Below are 18,579 nucleotides of genomic sequence, written 5' to 3' on the forward strand. Positions count from 1 at the left end.
GGGGGGGGGGGGGGGGGGGGAAAGGGGAAATTCCCCACCTAAAGCTTCCAGCACTTTGGTGCATGGGCCTGGGGAGGAAAAGAGACCCTCCCAAATCCACCCCCGAGGCTTTGGGGCCAGCAGCTGGCAGTTTCCAAGCCACTGCCAGCAGGGAGGGCACCCAAGGCAGTGTCTCCACCCAAAACAAAGGCAGCCCGAGTCTTCCTGCCCACCTGATGGGGATCTTGCCCACAGGGCACCTTCCAGTGCCAGGATGATGCTGCCAGGCCAGTGGCATCCCAGGATGAGAACAAGGCTCAGCCAGAGGATGTGGGGCTAATGGCAGGAAGGCCCTTCTGGGCACATCCCAGCAGAATGGGTCTGAAGCAAAGGTGTCCTGCTGGGTGCTGCCACCTTGCCAGGGGCACCACGTCCTCTCCATCCCCTCCCTGTCCTTCCCTCTGCCACCTCAGGGCAGCCCCCACAGCACCAGAGTTCTCAGCCATCCCCAAATTCCATCCCGCGCCGAGGAGCTGCAAAACCAGAGCTGGCTGGAGCAGGGATCCACAGCACACCAACCCAGCTGGAGCCTTTCACATTATAAACATTTATTTATAGATGTACAATTGTATAATTAACTCTAAATCGAGAGATACAGCCTCTGTGAGCATCCACTGGGATCGATGCCTTCTCCCTCCTTATGATCCATGGGTATCTACCAGGAAAAATAACCTGAAGGTTTTGGCAGGCAGGCTCTGGCCAGGGAATGCCACTGGGCAACACATCCAGCTCCTTCTGTGAGCAGGATTTTGGTTTAACCCCGTCCCCATCATCCCTGTGCCTCTATCGAGCGCCATTTCCAATCCTGAACTTCCACCCAATTTCTTCTGAAGGTGGAGGAACCATTAAAAAAAAAAGAAATAATAAAACCCCTTAAAATCAGGTCCAAGCCGTGGTGGCTGTGGGATAACAGGGCCTGCAGCCAACGGGAGGCTGAGATTTCACAAAATAAATAAACAGCCAAGACAGAGCGCATGGATTCCTAAGGACAACGGGATAAAACCACCTCTGCCAGCCCACCCAGGAGCTGCCGTGCTCCCAGTTCACCGCCCTGACTATGCCAGGGGATGGTTTTCACTGGAAATGTCTTTAGACACAAATGAGCGAAGAAAAAAAAATTAAATAATCCAGTTTATTCCATGGGAGGTGGCTCTGCTCGTGCTGGCTTTGCTTCCAAGAGATGGCTCCTCACCCGGAGCAGCCTCAGGGCAGGCACAGGGCAGATCACACACCCCCTGATCTCCCCCAGCAGAACTTCTTCCAAGAGAATACTTTGTTCCTTATGGATTTGTGGCATTTTCCAGGTGTCCTGCAGGAAACACGGGATGGGGTGTGAAGGCCAGGGCCAGGCTGCACCCGGGAGCGCCGGTGGGTGCCCGGGGGGGAGGAACCCGAGCACAAAACCTCCCAACAAAGGGCTGTTGGAAAGCCCTCTCTGCACGGAGCACGCTGATTACCAGGCAGAATTCGAGCGGACTCGGCAGAAAAAGGAGTTACATGCACAAATTAACCAAAGACTGACGAGCAAAATCCATCCGGGACAATCCTTCCCACGGCGAGCGCCACGCCGGCGCTCAGCTGACCCCGCGGCTCCGGCCGACGCTGCAAATCCACGGCTCTGGACGGGCTCCCCTCTCTCTGTGACGCCCTGCACGTCCAGGATTTGGTTTTATCAGAACCCAAGAGCAGGTGTATGGCTGTCCCCATCCACAGGATGTCCTCTCAGGAGCAAAGGACAGCAACTGCAAAGGGATTCCTGCGTTCCAGGCAGGAAAGTGCTGCGGACAGAGACACCCTGGGAAGAGGCTTCCTGCTGCCCTGCTCCCCAAAATGGGCAGAAACCAGAATAATTTAATCATTCAACCCCTGCATAGTTTAAAAGTACAACATATATACAGCTATAAATTAATGCTAAATAGATTATATTTTCTTTTTCTTTAGTGTCTTCCTTTATCAACAAAATCCCACTTCTCTCTCCATCAGCAGCGGCGAAGGGTCTCCTTCTGCTTCACGGCTTCTGTAGTTAGTTTGGGTTATTTTACACTCTGTGTGTCTGTTCCAGGGGCTGTGGGATCCTTGTGGGATCCTTGTGGGATCCTGGGAGCATGCCAGTGGTGTTGGAAGGGGAGGAGGAAGACAGAGAGCTGGATTTCCTGTCCCAAGCGCTGCCTGCGATCCTCAGAGAGGCAGAGAGAAGAAAGAGGGGCAGTTGTGCGTTGCTAATTCTCCAATTCCATTTTTAAGATAAGGTTTGATTCTTTTTTAAATAGCAAAGTTGCCACCTCGGCTCAGTGCACTTCCCCAAAGTCTTCAGGCGTTTCAACGCTCTGGGAACAAAGCAGCAGCGGTGTCAGACTCCGGCCAATCTGTGACTCCCCCTTGCTTCCCCACCCCACAGCACAGGCAGCAGCTTTTCCAGGCTCTTTCCAGACCACGGGTGCAGGGAGGGAATTAAAGAAAAGCAGGTAATTAACACCAGAAGAGGCGCAGTCATCCAAACGAGAGAGCGGGAGGATCGAGGTAAGAATGGATCCAAAACCAGGATACACCCAAAAAAAAAGCCCAATGTGCCCCAGAGGATTTGCTTTAAAGGCCAAACTTTCAGATGCCGAGGAAAACAACCCCCAAAAGTGCAAATCAAGCAGCTCAACGGCCAACATCCTCAAGGAGTCCCTGTGAGCCGGAACGGTGTCCATACAACACCTGGAACAAGCTTCACCCAGGAGTTTTTCTATAGAAATCCTGTGCTCAGATAATTTTGGGGTAGTGGGATCTGCACATTTCATAGGCAGCCCAGCAGTACCTGGTAGGCAAAATCAGGCCAAAAATTTTTGTAGAAAAAGGACTCCAAACCCTGTGGCAATTTTTTCCATTATTTTGGTGCAGTTCTCCCAGCATGTCCGGTCTCATGTGTTATCTGGGCTCTCCTTAATCCAAGCTCTCCAACCCCCAAATCTTCCAGACCTCCCCCCCAGCTGCTTTTACTTTGATTGCCAGTTTAACCCAGTAAGTTACTTCTACAACCTGCTGGGAACATTCGCTTTGTTCTCTTTGAGTGGGAAGGCAACGGGAGGGGGGACAAGGAACATCTGTTGGGTGGGACTCCATTCCCTGTCACCAGGCTGCTTCATGTGCCAGGGATAGCAGCTTTCCCAGCAAAACAGACAACAAAGCAACCCAAACCAAAGGCTCCTTAAAATGTGGGGGCTGGATGCCACAGCACCTAAGAAACCTCCAACCTCACCAAGGGATTCTGCCCTGTTCCTAGAGGCCAGAGAAAACAGGGAGCCTGGAGAGAGCCGAGGGTGCCGACATGCAAACTAAACCCAATCAATTCCTGATTAACGAGGGAGCGCCGTCGGAGGGGAGGCTGCACGCGTGCACCCCGAGGAGACTCCTGGAGGGCTGTGTCTCAATCAGGGATTTCAGTGATAAAAGCACTAGGGTTCCCTGCTCCCGGCTCGTACTTGGGCTGGGACTATCCGTGCAGGGAGGCCTGGACGTCTGACAGTCTGCTACAGCTGGGGGTGCCCATCTTCTGTGCCCGCTGGTACAGTTCCGAGTCCCCGAAGTAGCGTGCCCGGTACAACAAGCCTTCCTCTGCAAAGGGAAAAGCTCAGAGTCAGGAATGCCCTCTGGAAGAGACTCCCCTGCCAGGCCCTGCTCCCCCACCGGCTCTGCTGGGAACGGGAGGCACCTCCAGCTGTCCAAGGTGAAGCAAAGGATGAGGATGAGGAAATGCCCCGCGCCCTTCAGGACAGGATGGGCGTAAGAGCTGCTGACAGCTCATCCATCCCAGGAAAAGCCAGGGGAACCCGGCTCTGCTCCCAGGAGGTGCCTGTGCAGCCCTCACAAAGGTTACCCAGCAGGGCTCTGTGCCTTTGGCACCGCCCAGGGATGATCACAGCCCCTGCGGCATTCCAGAGCTGAAATCCTACCCCGGCCACTGCTCCCAGAGCCGTGACCATCACAGCAGCCAGAGCACACAGGTTGCCCCTGGACTCGCTGCCCTCACTCTCTGCCACCAGGATATCTCCTGGATCATCTGCCTGGGCAGCCCCTGCAGCAGGGGTGGGATGTGGGCATGACACCATGGGCAGCAGACTTTCCAGCACGGTCCTTGACCAACTGAAACGTTACACAGGGCTAGCAGGGATCCCAGAGGTTCTACCTTCCCCCTCCACTGGAAATCAGAGGTATCCTGCTGACACGGCAGGGGAACCTCTGGGGCACAGCTCCTGTCTGACCAGTTCTGCAGCAGCATTAAAAAGCAAAACAAAACAAAAAACCCCCACATACCGGGCCTGTCATGAAGTCATAGACTGGAAAAAACAAAGCCAACAACACAGGAAATGTGCTGGCACCGTGTTAAAGTATAACTTAGCACGACTTAGTCCTCAGTCAAAGACCTTTCCAAAGGCACCCCATGGAGCAGCTCCTGACCCCTCAGTACTCACTCTGCTGCTTCTCTCTCCAGCAGTTGTTCCGAAGGTTTGCTATGTAGTCGTCCTCCACGCTCCGCTCCACGTTCTTCAGGTTCGTGCCCGTGTATTCCTCAGCAAAGTTCTCGGACACGTAGTAGGGGACTTTCAAGTGCTCTGTGACCCTCCTGTGTGTGTGACCCACAGACCTGGTGCAGAGACAAGAGCACAACAGTGTGGGACATGTTTCAAGGGCACAGCAAAGCCCCCAGCTCGGGTGATGTGATTCCAAACAGCAGGAAACATCTCTCACCCCTATCCAGCCACCGGCTTGGAGGGTAGAAGGCAGCAGCATTTCTGGTGGAAACCAACCAGCAACACAGGGAGAGAGAAGCTGCCAGGCCTCGAGCAAGGTAGGCAGAGCTCTGAATACAGGCATAACTCCAAGACACTTTGCCCAGGGCCTAAATCCACTTAAAATAAAACTTTCCCTGGAATTTCCAATAAATTATTAAATCTGTGATTTCTTCCATTTGCAAGATGCGACCCGCTCCGTGCCCCAGCCTGTACCAACCAGCACAGAAAGCACTTTCAAGAAGGAAATCTCTTCCTCCCCTGGCCCTGTGGATTTGAATTTCAGACAAAGCCCTGCTCTTGCTTCCCCTGACACCCCAGCAAACCTAGAGATCCTCCCTAGGGTGTGTGTGTGAGCTGTAACACAGGAGCTGGACCCAAATGCTGAATTAACCAGGAACGGCTCCACCTGGAGACGTGCCAGAAGTTCCCTGTAATAAATACCAGCTGCTGCTGCTGCACTGAGAGCCAGCCTGATTCTTAAGCCAGCTATAAACATGAACTCATGTTTATAGCTCACCCTTCAGTCTGTTATCAGAGCACACGGGTGGGATCCCAAGACTCCTGCACGTTTCACCAAGGCCCAGTGCTGGGTAACTCAATGGACTGAACAGGAGCACAGAGCTCTGCTGGGATTTCTCAAGGCAGAGGTGCAGCCTGGAAAAAGCCAAGTTCACTATTTTCTCTCTCAAGACAGAGCCCTGAGCTCTCCCAAAGCTCATATCCCTCTCCTGAATAAAGATGGACTACAGAGTGTGCCCTCACAGGAGAAGGACTGGGAATGGCAGGGCTGCAGCAACACATCAGGGTGTGAAGCATGAAAATCAGGGCACAGGAAACCTGTCACCTGCAGTCAGACATGCAATTAAGTCAGGCCAATTCCACGAGGTGTTACGGAACAGTAACAATCAGACCCACAGCCAGGCAGCTCTTCCAGCAGGAAGATCCTTTTTGGAAGAGATTTACAAAGGTAACAGTGGTTTTTTAGCACTTTGCCCTCCTCAGTGACACTTCACTATGGAGGAGTGGCATTTAAATCTGTGGGTTCAAAGCTTCTGCTGCCCTTCTCGCTGAGCTGAGGCACAGCTTTCCCTTCCCTCCCGGCAGAGGAGCTGGCAGTGAGTGATGCAGCAGCTCCTCCTGCCGGCCCTGCACCTCCTCATCCCAGCTCAAACAGCCTGGCTGCTCGGGGAGGCCGTGGCAGCGCTGGATGAGCTCACTTCCCACCCTTGTCCAAATCCAGGCTTGGAAATTGGGTTGCTTGTTTCTACCTGAGCACACAGAGACAGGGACAGCACAGGGAACAGGGAATGGGGCAGCAGAGAAACATCTGGGGCTCAGGGATGGCTTCCTCTGCAGCTGGCAAGGCTGGAAGCAAATCCCTGCCCATTTAAATGCTCCCTCCCTTCTGTGTCTTCTCACCCCACAAACTTCACTAGGATAAAGCAAACTGGTGAATGTGTGTAATGCTTAGTTTTACAACACTAATGCCAGCTGTGGAAATCACAGCTCAAAAGCCTTCACCCTCTCAGAATAACCCTTAACTGTGCCAAAACCATCCCATGTTTTGGTCCCAAGGACCAGTGTTACAGTCTTTAAATCTGAAAGCTAAGCTGAGTTTTATAGTATTTAACATCATGCCCCTCCCCTGGAATTGCTCAAGGCCAGGTTAGTCGGGGCTTGGAGAACCCTGGTCTAGTGGGAGGTGTCCATGGCCATGGCAGAGGGTGGAACAAGATCATTTTAAGGTCCCTTCCAATCCAAAGCCTTCTGGGATTCTATGATCAATGGCAAACATTGCTACCTGTGAAGATAGGCAGGAACACCAGGCTGCAACCAGGTCTGCCCTCTCTAAATGCACGTAAGAACTCACACGGAACATGCATTAAGCCTTTGCCAAGAATGATGCAAGCAGACAGAAATCAAGCCTGTTTTCCCACTCTTTGTTAGCACTGCAAAGTGACTAAGAATGAGGACACGTTCCATTAGTCACTGGAGGGAGCAGATCGGGGCATTTCCACAGGATCTAGAACAGCAGTTTCACTTTCACATCCTAAATGTCTGGCCAAAGCTATTTCATGGCAAGATGAGAGTTCAGAAACGGGGGATTTCTCTGGGAGTGTCTTTTACTCCTTATCCTCTTCCTCTACGGTGTGGTACCAAGCTTTCATGGAGAACATGGCTTTTGTTTTTCACACTCTACACCTCAATTTGTTCCATATGAGATTTCAGTGCTGTGCTGCAGCCTCCCCAGACCATTTTGTCTGTCCCTTTCCAAGACAGACACAGCTGTGGGTATGGACTGCAGAAGGTCCCTGGCAAGGAACTCTCTCCATCAGGGAACTGAGCACCCTCCAATTTTCCCTGCACCTTGTATCTCACACCTGAGAACCACAAAGACTTCACTGGCAGCAGGAGCAATGGGGTCAGGAAATAAAGCAAAGAAACCCAAAGGAAGAACAGAGGCAAGATCCCTGGCCCACCACACCCTTCCAGAGCCCACCCCCTCCCCAAGTGGATAAGTTTTAGAGGAATGGGTACTAACAGCCTGTGGCTCAAACTGTAGGGTGGGCTGGAGACCATCATCTGGCTGAGAGCTGACACGATGATCAGGATGAGGATGGGCATCAGCTGGACAAACAGCCCCAGGCCGCCCTGAGGGAACACAAACACACAGTGGAGTGCCACCCATACAGCAGGACAACGATCCCACGGCACTGCTCTCCCTCCCTCCTTCCTTCCCAGTGCTCCAAAATCTCCTCTCTCCTGCTTTTCACAGGGAGTAACCCAAAATAGCTGGGGGGAACCACAGGACAGTGTGACTCTGAAGGTCCAAACCCCCGGGCCCTTCTCTGGATGTGACAATGAGCAGAGGGGACTGCCATGGGGAGCCCCGGGAGGGAATTCCAAAAGCCTCATGCCCACAGTTTGTTTTCCTACAGCAAACTAGTGAGCAGGACTGGTTTTATGCATGGCCTTCTCCCCTTTTCAGTGCTGGATAGATGAAGGTAACTCTCCCTCTCCCTCACCTCCTGAGCTCCCTTCAGTTCCACCTTTAAGCTTGAGAGAAAAATATTCAGGAAGTTCTTGCTTGTTTTTTTACAATAAAACTGGCTCTGCCCAGGCAACAGCCACAATAACCCTGACTCCAGCTTTCTGTTTGGGAGGGTGGCAACAAGCAGGACTGTTTCACAAGCCAGGCACAGGAACCAGCACCCAATGATGTGCTGGGAAAACCTCCAGCCTCCCAGATCCCAGGTGTTTTCCACTTACATCCCCCTGGTGCTCCCGCCTGTCCTGCCTCTGGTGGTAGGTGTACCTCATCCTGCCATTGCTGTACACGTGCACATTACCTGAAGGAAGAAGAAAACTCTTACTCCAAAGTCACAGTGCGGAGAGTGCTGCTCCCTGGCCAGGGAGGGACCACAAAAGGTGGCCATGATCCATGTTTCACCTGCTTACAGGCTGAAACAGGGTATTCCTGAGGTGGTTTGAGTGCAGAGTGGGCACAGAGTTCCTTCTGTAGGATTTTGCAGGATCATATGAAAACTCAGCTTGGAAGTGACCTCAGGAAGTTCAAATTCCTGCCCAAAGCAGGGTCAGCTACAGAGAGAGAATACCCTGCACAGGCCTTCTCCATTCTGATGAAAAGATTAAAACCAGTCACAAACTGAAATAATTCTGGGGTTTTTCCCACCCTGCAAACAAAGCTCTTCCATGTCTTGTTTTAAATGTCAAAGCTACAGCTGCAAAGGGAGCCAGGCTGAGAGAGCAGCCCTCAATTCTCTCGGGACAGCGAGGAAAGGGAAAAAGAGACTGAGCTAAAATAGCAACATGCTGTTTTTGCACTACTAGCTTCTTGGCCTCTGTGCCAGGCAGAGCACAAATGCTGCAAAAGGCTTCCAGATGCTTTTGAGCCACTGGTGTTGGGGTGTTAGTGCTTAGACTCCAGACAGGAAAGAGCTACCAGAGTGAATTTTCTTAACTGAAACCAAATTTTTTTTTTCAAGTTGGCCCACGGAGGTCAAGAAGCCCCATGTCCACTTCCAGTCAGATATGACTGGAACAAATACAAAGGAGTCTTCCAGAATACCCTTCTCCTGACATGGACTCTGTGTCTTTTGAGCAAGTAAAGCAACTGATTCTTTCCTGCTCCCCAAGCCATGATCAGCACTGTGGACAGACAGGACACAGATTTATTTTTCAATTCACAAGGTCTAAATTATGCTATATAAATACTAATTTCCTTTTTTTTATGGGACACAGGGGAGAGAAGGAAGTGGCCACCGATCTTGGGAACCTGTTCTAGCTGTGTGGTGGAGCAGACAGAGATCAAGAACAAGGCCCAGGTGTTACCACAGTTTGCTCTGATAAGAACATTTAAATTCCAAAACCACCAGGCAGAAAAGCCTTCCTTAAAACAGGATTATTTTCACAACAACCCTTAAAACAAGTCACTTTTTGTTCTAGCATTCAACCCAACCTAACAGCAGCTGATGTTGCCAGCATGCAAACAAACACCTGAGGCTGGGAAGAAGTCCAGCTCTGATGGTTGCTGTGCTCTCCAACGATGAACCCTTTAATAAACTCGAGGCGTTTCGGCCACTCGTGAAGGAGAACTCCCCCTCACCAAACCCAGCGCAGCCTAAAGAACCCCGAAGGACACAAGAAAAGCAGATTTAAGGTGCTTACTAGAAGGAAAGCCACCCCCAAAGAACATGTTGAAGAGGTCCTCGGGGGAGATGTCGGCCTCGAAGCCGCGGTGGAAGTCGGCGTGGCTGTGGCCGTGGCGGGCGGGGTTGAGTTTCTCGTCCCCGAACTGGTCGTACTGCTTCCTCTTCTCGGGGTTGCTGAGCACGGCGTACGCGTTCCCGATGGCTGCCACACGGACAAGCAGGAAGCGTTAGCTCCTTCCTCCCACCTGCACCCTGCAAACTGCCAGCATTTGCCTTTCTCATCGGACAAAGTAAGGGATTTGGCTACCCACGTCTTTGCAACGGGTACCTGGCACGCGGCTCGGGCAAATCCAGGCACGAGGAAAACCACACTCAGTGAAAAATTCCTTAATTAATTCAAATGTTGTGATATGATATCAGTTGTGATATGACTGATAAGGACTTGGTGCATGTCCCCAGAGAAACCCTTCAGCTGTGTAGGGAAATCAGATTTTAGCTGACAAATTTTATTCAAAAGTGGCATTAAGGGAATTGTCAGAGCCTGCAACTAGAACTGCAAAGAATTTAAATACGGGCTAAATCCCTGAAAGGGACTTTAAAACTTTCCATAAAAAAGCTGCTAAGGAAACATTAGCCAGAAGTTGCATCCATCAGCTAAGAGTTTAGCACTTCCAGATGCCACATGCAAGGTGCATAATTACAAGGACTGTTAACCAGTGCCTGTGAAGCTGGAATGTACTGGAACTAAACCCCTGCCAGGTCCCTGGGTCCCTCTCCTTCCAGCCTCAGGAGGCTGAGCCCTTTTCCTAGAATGTCTGCCTGCCACCCTCCTATTTCTGTATTCACCTCTCCACACATTCCAGCTTCCCACTGCCCGCTGTACCAAGCCACCCCAGGCCTCCCTGCATCGCAAGGGCCCAAAATGGCCATGGCAGCAGCTGCCTGGTGTGTAAAAGGCAGGGGCAGAAGGGATGGAAGAGGGAGAAAAGGGGGATAACGTGCCCATTTGGAGATCAGCTTCAAGATTCGACATTTTCCCCATGGTCAGATGGAGGTGTACAGTTTATTTTTGGAGTGGAGATTTGGAGGGCAGAGGATGTAATGTCAATACACTCCTTCTCCTTCTTGGTTATAATTAGTGCCCCCAGAGCAAACCTTTCTAGAGCCAGGCAGGGAAGCTGGTGGACAAGGACTGACTCAGAGTGTATCAACCACACAGCTGGAAAGAACAAGGGAAACAACGGCAACGGAGCGGCTCAGGGTTTGTTTGCTGACTTTGTACTGACAAAGCCCAAGAAATGCCTCGTTCCAAAGCAGGATTTTAGTCCAAGCAGCCAGGCTCAAGGCTTTTTCCAGGAGCAGACAGGTAGTGATGCAGATCTGCCACGAGACAGCCTGCAGCCAGCTGGAACTGTACACTGGGACACGGGCTCAGCACAGCACCTTATCAGCGGTCACTGAGAAGGCGAATGCCAAGACTTCAGCTAATACATCAACATAAGGAAAAATTAACTCATATCCTCACAGCAGGGCACGTTTCCCCCTTCACCCCCTGGAACCAAGCAGGTGGACTTCAGCTCAGCTCAGGGGCTGAAGGACAGGAAGCCATGGAGGCAAGGCCCGGAGTAGATAACGCCGCAGCGGGGGATAAAGGGCACTTTGCTTAACGCTCCACTTCTGGCACGTAACTCCTGCCAAAGCCTTGGGCAAACATCATTATTCAAGATTACAGGTGAGGAAACCTGCCTTTGGTCACTGAGGGATCCAAGGATGAGCTGTGGAGCAGCAGCTCTGCGCAGGCAGAGCTGATAGCTGCGTGCAGATGCCCTTTCATCTGCCCCCCACACCAGCACAGGCTCTCCCAAGTAGCTGGGGGTCAGTCACTATTTGCTAACACTTATCAGGGAAGGATTTAAGTCTTCAAAGGCTTGAACAAACCTTACCTAAGACTTTTACTGCTGAATTTGCGTCTGTGAGGAGCTCACCTGAATACTGTACCTGTACACTGACATCAGGCCAGCCCTGCTCCCTGCTCCAGCAAAGGTCTCACACATTTCACTCCCAAAATCAGGCTGCTTTGGGGTGGAAGGTGCCTTAAAGACCCACCCCCTGCCATGGACAGGGACACCTTCCCATATCCCAGGTTGCTCCAAGCCCTGTCTAACCTGGCCCAGAAAACTTCCAGGGATGGGGCAGCCAGAGCTTCTCTGGGCAGCCTGTGCCAGAGCCTTAGCACTGTCTTGAGTAAAGAATTTCTTTCTAAAAAGTGGCCAGAATATTTTAATGGCTTCCAAACCAGTGCTGTACGACTGGCACCAAGGAGTTCTGTGTTTAGCTCAATGAAAATAATCAAACTTCCACAGCTTGCAGGAGAAAATAGGATTATATGTTCCAAGCAATAGCATCTCTCTTGGAAAATTACTCCAATTTTAAGGTATTTTATTACCCAGGAAACATCCCTGCTGCATTTATAGAGAGGCTCTGAGAACTGGGCTCTTTGCAGCAGAACTAGAGCTCCTTTTCTGAGTTCTGGCTGGGCTCACTTGTATGGCTGCTGCAGTTCCACTCTAGAAACTTCTGCTTGGGGTTTCTATTCACCGATTCCATCCACCAATGGTTGGGTGTTTCCTGGAATGTTTCTCCTGAGTGGTTTGTGAGCCCTGTGTCTGCCCCTGGAGCTGCACAAGTTAACTGGGTTAATCCTGACAGAATTCCCTCCCGAGCAGTGAGGCAGGAGCTTGGAGCAACACACAGGGAAGGGCTGCTGGGAGAAAGAGCAGGAAGGCTTCTCCTCAACCCAGCCAACAAGGCTGAATCCTACCATGCCAACCTGTGTTTATTATTTTAAGCTCATACTTTGGTCATGACATGACCAGCTCTGAAGGGAGACAGCTTCACAAAGAGCCGCTTTATTTCGTGGGGTTGTTTTTAAGGGTTCTCTCAGTGAGAGTTGGGGGCAAACCACAAATCTGGAGCTGGCTTTACCTTTGAATGCCTCCGTGGCCCCTGGTGCGTGGTTCTTGTCTGGGTGGAACTTCAGGGCCAGTTTCCTGTAGGCCTTTTTCAGGTCCTCATCTGAAGCTTCTCTGTTGACTCCCAGAATTTCGTAGTAATCTTTGCACTGCTTTACCCTGCCAGGGGAGAGGGGGGCAAACATTCAGTGCCAGGAGTAAAAACCTCTTTGTCTTGAACACTTGTCAGCTCTGAGAGTTTTCAGGCAGCAGTTTCCATGGATGTTGCTCAGGGATCTCTGGATTACTCAGCCCCTGCTCCTCAGAGGGTGACCCAGCACAGAACGAGTCGGGCCAGTGGAGGAGGAAGGGCCTCTCCTCAGACCCACACAGGAATGTGATTGGCAAATAAACTTCACATTCATCATGTTCATGTGTTGGAGGCTGTTTGGGAAGGACTACAGCACCTGAAGGATAATGGCCTTTCCCCTCCCTCACTCTCTCCTCAGCTAATTCCCAGATGTAAAACTTGCATCAGCTGAATTCCAGAGAAGGAAGGAGGGAGAAGCCCAGGGTGTGCAGCCCATTCCTCCTGGGCACACTCAGCCCAGCCAAGGCTTCTGCTTCTCACATGATGAGACAGAATCCAGCAGGCTGGGTTTTTGGAGAAATGGATGACGTAACAAACATTCCTGCAAGTCCCTTGAAGTGGTTCTTGCACAATTCAGGCCGTGCCCATAACCTTAAACAAAGTTTACCAAGTGACTGCACCTGCAGTTCAGTCCTTCAGCTTCCAGGATGGGCAAATGGGAAAAAGGAACAAAGGGAAGCTTGAAATAGGGTTTGGAAAATGAGCAGACCAAAGGCAGCTGCCTACCAGGGCTGCTGGAGCTATAAATCCTCCTGGGCCTGGTCTTAACACTATTCCATATGGTTCAAAGCTGAAATCTTTAAAATACTGTGAAAAGCAGACGGGTACCATGTGATAAAGTCAAACAAATGCCCCAGAGAGCTGTGCACAAACCTCTTCACCGCATCCAGCTGGTCCTGAGTGTAGCCCTTGGGGGCCTCCCCCCCAGCCTCTCCATTGGCTGATGGGAAGTCTCCACTCATTTTCCTGAACTGAGGCTTTGTGGGTTCCCTGGGCTGGGATTGGCCATTGGCCGACTGCTCGTTCTTGTTGAGTGACTCAAGCAGAACTGAAATGAGAGAAACAAAAACATAGAGAAGAAAGCACCAAGATCAACCTGCCCTTCCAGCTCTCCCATGAAGAGATTTCTCTTCATCTCTGCCACCCTCCCAAGACCTCCCCCACACTTCCCCAGGAAGACCCTCACCTTTCCTCCCACGTAATCTTTCAGCTCCTGTTGCTTCTCACTCAGGTGTGAGGGCCACTCCTGAAGATATTCTGCTTCTCCCAGCACACACAACCTCCATAAAAACCCCAGGACCACCCAGACAGACAGTCCAGGAGCCACAGCAGATCAGCAAAGCAGTGTATCCCTGTCCTTGTTTCCCTTCCATCTCTCCTCAACAGCAAAGCATGTCCAAATTTGTCCTCCAGCACATGATAAAGTGTATTATTCCTCTTTTATCTCCTGCTTTTGAGAGCCTACAGTGCTGGGGAAGTGATGTGACGATGCCATATCTTTAGAGAGCTTAGAAAATAATTCTGTGGGCTGCCAATCCCATGGGGACACTCCCCTTTTGGGGACAGAGCTGCAGCACTGTTGGCTGCCAGCTCCTCACACGGGCGCTTTGTTCTTCTGTCGCTACCTACGGCTTGGGAGCAGCTGTGGAACCCATCCTCCCTCCCAGTTACTGGGGGGATCAATTCACCTTCCCTTTTCCTCCTTGCAAGGCTCAGGCACTGTCTAACCACGCAGGCCTGGCCTAACCACCCAGGTGACACAACAGAGGGAGACTCCAAGCATCCTTGCATCGTGCATTTCCCTGGCAGCTGCACAGCACCATCTTTTTAAACCAAGCATCAGACTGATTTCTTCACCCCCATCCAAAAGAACAGGCACACATGCTACAATGAAACCCAGCCCAGGGTATTTACACAGGCCCCAGCATCCTGAGCTTGCAGTCCTTTATCCAGACCCTAGAACTGGGAAGGCTGTTCCACCTCCTGCCATGGATTGCACACCACAGACCTTGCACTATGGGGTATCACCTTCTTCAGGCAAGTGCAAACAACACTTGCAGGCCAAGAGATGACCCAAGATATCCTATCTAGCTCCAGTGCTCAGAGGGGGCAGAAAAATCCACCCGGGAATCCAAAAGCCAATAGAGGATGAGGGATGCAAAGGACAGTGGGCTAAGGAGCAGTAACTCACTGGATGAGCTTTTGGGCTTGGGGGATTCACAAATTTAAAATTAATTTATTTTAGAAAAGTAAATTCTTCCCTCCCTCATATTTCCAGTGCTTCAGTGTTCACTGAATTACAGTCTTTGGTTTTGCTCCTCCCAAACATGGAGTAATCTGCCAGATGATTTAAAATTTCACCTCATGAGGTTGCTCCCCCACCTACTCCCCTTCCTGCTGCTTTGGCCTTAGTTCCCTAAAGCTTACCAGGAGATTTTGATCCCAGAACAGTTTGGGCTGGAAGAGATCTCAAAGCCCATCCATTCCTATCCCCTGCCATGGCAGGGACACCTTCCACCATCCCAGGTGGCATCAAGCCCTGTCCAGCCTGGCCTTGGGCACTGCCAGGGATCCAGGGGCAGCCACAGCTCTACTGGGCACCCTGTGCCAGGGCCTGCCCACCCTGCCAGGGAACAATTCCTTCCCAATACCCCATCCATCCCTGCCTCTGGCAGTGGGAAGCCATTCCCCCTTGTCCTGGCCCTCCAGTTCCCGATGAAATCCCTCTCAAATTTTCTTGTAGCCCCTTCAGGCCCTGGAAGGAGCTGTGAGGTCTCCACACCCCCTTCTCACAGCCCCAGCTGTCCCAGCCTTTCCTCCCAGCAGAGCTGCTCCATGCCTCTGCCCATCCTGGTGCCTCCCCTGGGCTCTCTCCAGCAGCTCCAGGTCCCTCCTGTGCTGGCCCCAGGGCTGGGGCAGCTCTGCAGGTGGGGTCTCAGCTGAGCCCAGGGGCAGAGGGGCAGAATCCCCCCCTCCCCTGCTTGTGACAGTGCATTTCCCAAACCCAAGCACAGAAACCCAGAGCTGCCCACAGGTCGGTCCCATTTTGCTGTACAGCCCCAAATCTGCTGCTTTTTGCATCCTCTGCAGCCCCAGCACAGCACAAATTCATGGACCACTGAAGCAGAGTGCAGAATTCAGTTCTGCCAACTCAGTTCCCCCCCAGCATGTGCCACAGAGCACTTTTCCTCCCTTATTAGCCAACATTTGCCCAACTTCCCATACATTTTCCCCAACTCCCACAGAAAGGTGACCAGTGTGACTGTGTCTCAGCCCACGTGCCCTGACACAGGAGATTTTTTGCTGCAATCCCCTTGCAAAACTCTTCCCTGATCCCAGGAAGCCCAGCCAGGGTCAGAGTTTGCAGCACTGGCTGAGCAAGGCCAGGTTGCTGAGTGTTGCCAAACCCTGGGGAACTCCTGGGGAAGAGATTTCTCAGGAGCTCCTCAGAGGCTCAGGGACCCCTGTGGGATCTCTGGCAGCATTTCCCAACTGCAGAGCCAGAGGACAAGGAGCAAAGGGTCCTTGGGTGAGAAACTTGGTTGGGTCTGGCCACAAATCAGCACGCTGTGTTTAACATTAACCCTCCCTGCTGCCTCCACCCAGCTCTGCCCTCCTCCAAAAGTCACTTTTCCTACCCAGTAATTTCACCAAAGTATAAATTCCGGAGGAAAGGGAGGGGAGGAAAACCACACCACAGCACACACTGTGTTTGAGGCAGAGGGAAGAGGCCTGGTGTAACCAAAAAGAGGATTACAGGAAGCCTTGGGGCAAACAAGCTGCAAAGCTCAGCCAAAGAATCCAAACTCGGACGAGGTCAAAGCCAAAAAAAAAAAAGGAAAAAAAAAAAAAATTAAACTTTCAGCCCTGTGCATAACATTCTGCCATGTAAGAACATGCAGGGAAAGAACTGAGTTTGGCTGCTTTCACAAACCACTTCCCAAATGAATTAATGCTTTCAGAAAATGACGGAAACAAACGAAAATCTGGCAGAAAGTCTTGGAGGATTGTTTTGCTCCACGTGTGAGAGCGTGGGCTCAGCCATGGCCTGTCTGTCTGCAAACAGTGGCAACTGCTGGAGCAGGAACAGGACAGGGAGAGCAGGAACACGATGGAAACAGGAGGAACAGCGAGAGGAGAGGAGGAGAAATGGAGGAGGAAAGGAGGAGAGAACAGATAGGAGGAAGAGACGAGGAGAAACAGGAGGAGAGAAGGAACACGAGGGGGAATGCAGGAACAGGGAGGAGAGGAACAGGAGAGGGAGGGGAGGAATGGGAGGAGGAGAGGAACAGGAATAAGAGGAGGAGGAGAAAAACAGGAAGAGGAGAGGAACAGGAGGAGGAGGAAAAGAACAGAAGGAGGAGAGGGACAGAACCAGGAGGAAAGGAATAGGAGAAAGAGAGGAGGAATAGGAAAGGAGGGATAGGAGAAGAAAAGGAGGAGACAAACAGGAGGAGGAGAAGAGGAGGAATAGAAGGAGTAGAGGAATAGGAAAGGAGCAATAGGAGGAGGAGAAGGCCTTTTCAAAGCCCCCCGAGAACTTCTCCCTCGCCTTGCCGAGCTCCTTCCCTCCCCTCAGCGCTCTCCAGCAGCAGCGGGCGTTGTGCCCGCGGCTCAGGGGTCCCTCAGCAGCGCGGAGCCGGTCCCCCTTCCCTTCCCAGCACCCTCCTCACTGGGGGCCCCCGCTAAAGACAGACGCCGCCGGTCATCGGTACCCGGTCCCTGCCCACCGGTACCCGCTCCCGGCCCGTACCGCAGCCCGAGACCCCAGGACACGCCCCGGCACCCCCGATGAACTCGCTTTCCCGGCGTGCCCCGCGCGCAACGCGCAGGCGCCTTGAGGGTGAGAGGTCAGGCTCGGCGGCGGCCGCGCAGGCCGCGCTCCCCCGGGCCCCCCGTCGCGCCCCCGGGCCGGCGCTCACCGCGGACCCGCTGCGAGGGGTACAAGCGCTGCGCCTTCTCCAGGAAGCGGCGGGCCTTGTCGGGCTGGTTGGCCTTGGCGGCGGCCAGCGCAATGCCAATGCACCGCTCCGCCTCGTCCCGGTTCGACTCCATGGCGGCGGCGGCCGGGCGGGGGGGCGGAGGGGCGGGGCCGGGCGCGGATGGATGACGTCACCGAGCCCTGCCCTCAGGCGGGCGGGCCCGGAGGAGGTTTTTGGGGCCGGGGAGGCAGCGGGATTTTGGGGAGACGGGAGGGGATTCCCTGGAGAGCGAGACCTGGGGGGCCCCAGCCGGCCCCCAACATGGGGAGGGGACGCCAGAGAGCAGCCCGGGATCCTGCGCTCGGACGGGGTTCGGAAGGGGAGGGTTATGAACAAGCCCTTGAGGAATTCTCTCAGGTTCGAGTCCTCCTCCTCCTCCTCCTCATGGAGTTCCTGTCCTTGGAAAGGTCCTGGCTGCAGGGACCGTGCCCGGGACGGGCTGAAGGAGACGCTGAGGAGGGATGGGGCTGTTCGGGGCTGTGTGACATTGTTTCACATTCCCTCGCAGCGAGGATGGTCGGAACAACCTTCATTCCAAAAGAGAATTCAGACAGATCCCTGGAGGCTGGCCATGGGGAGCAGGCAGGAGAGAGGGAAGAAGAGTGGGGCAGGAAGGGCCAAACCTGCACTCCCACCTTGCTCTGTGGGTGTGAGGTGTGTGACAGCACAGGGACCCACACCCCAACCACCCCGAAGGAGCCTGGGAAATGAGGGGAGAGGAGGAGAACTCTGGCTGGAGTGATCAGGATCAATATCCCTGCATGAACCACGGAATCCTACAGTGGTTTGGGTGGGAAGGGACTTTAAAGCCCATGCATTCCTATGGGCAGGGACACCTTCCACTATCCCAGGCTGCTCCAAGCCCTGTCCAGCCTGGCCTTGGGCACTGCCAGAGATCCAGGGGCAGCCACAGCTGCTCTGGGCACCCTGTGCCAGGGCCTGCCCACCCTCCCAGGGAAGGATTTCTTCCCAATATCCCATCCATTCCTGCTCTCTGGCAGTGGG

The 18,579-nt window shown here is 52.8% G+C and overlaps 1 protein-coding gene across 3 annotated transcripts; it reads right to left on the minus strand.

Moving 5' to 3' along the window:
* Positions 1–565: 565 nt before the first annotated feature.
* DNAJB12 (DnaJ heat shock protein family (Hsp40) member B12) lies at positions 566–18,008 on the minus strand. 3 transcript variants are annotated; one of them, XM_041404813.1, is made up of 9 exons: positions 17,515–18,008; positions 13,466–13,640; positions 12,476–12,621; positions 9,507–9,692; positions 8,088–8,167; positions 7,360–7,469; positions 4,497–4,669; positions 3,507–3,639; positions 566–2,461 (listed from the first exon to the last, which is right to left on the minus strand). In XM_041404813.1, the coding sequence occupies exons 1-8, from the start codon at positions 17,645–17,647 to the stop codon at positions 3,518–3,520; spliced, it is 1,125 nt and encodes a 374-aa protein (XP_041260747.1). In that variant the 5' UTR covers positions 17,648–18,008; the 3' UTR covers positions 566–2,461; positions 3,507–3,517. The 3 variants fall into 3 exon arrangements, with proteins under 3 accessions (XP_041260747.1, XP_041260746.1, XP_041260748.1); XM_041404812.1 differs by having other exon boundaries at positions 566–3,639; positions 17,515–18,003; XM_041404814.1 differs by lacking the exon at positions 17,515–18,008 and adding an exon at positions 13,779–15,458 and having other exon boundaries at positions 566–3,639.
* Between the last annotated feature and the right edge of the window lie 571 nt (positions 18,009–18,579).

The sequence above is a fragment of the Onychostruthus taczanowskii genome, unplaced genomic scaffold (genome assembly GCF_017590055.1).
Source record: "Onychostruthus taczanowskii isolate IOZ18803 unplaced genomic scaffold, ASM1759005v1 scaffold22, whole genome shotgun sequence".
In the NCBI taxonomy this organism is placed as follows: domain Eukaryota; kingdom Metazoa; phylum Chordata; class Aves; order Passeriformes; family Passeridae; genus Onychostruthus; species Onychostruthus taczanowskii.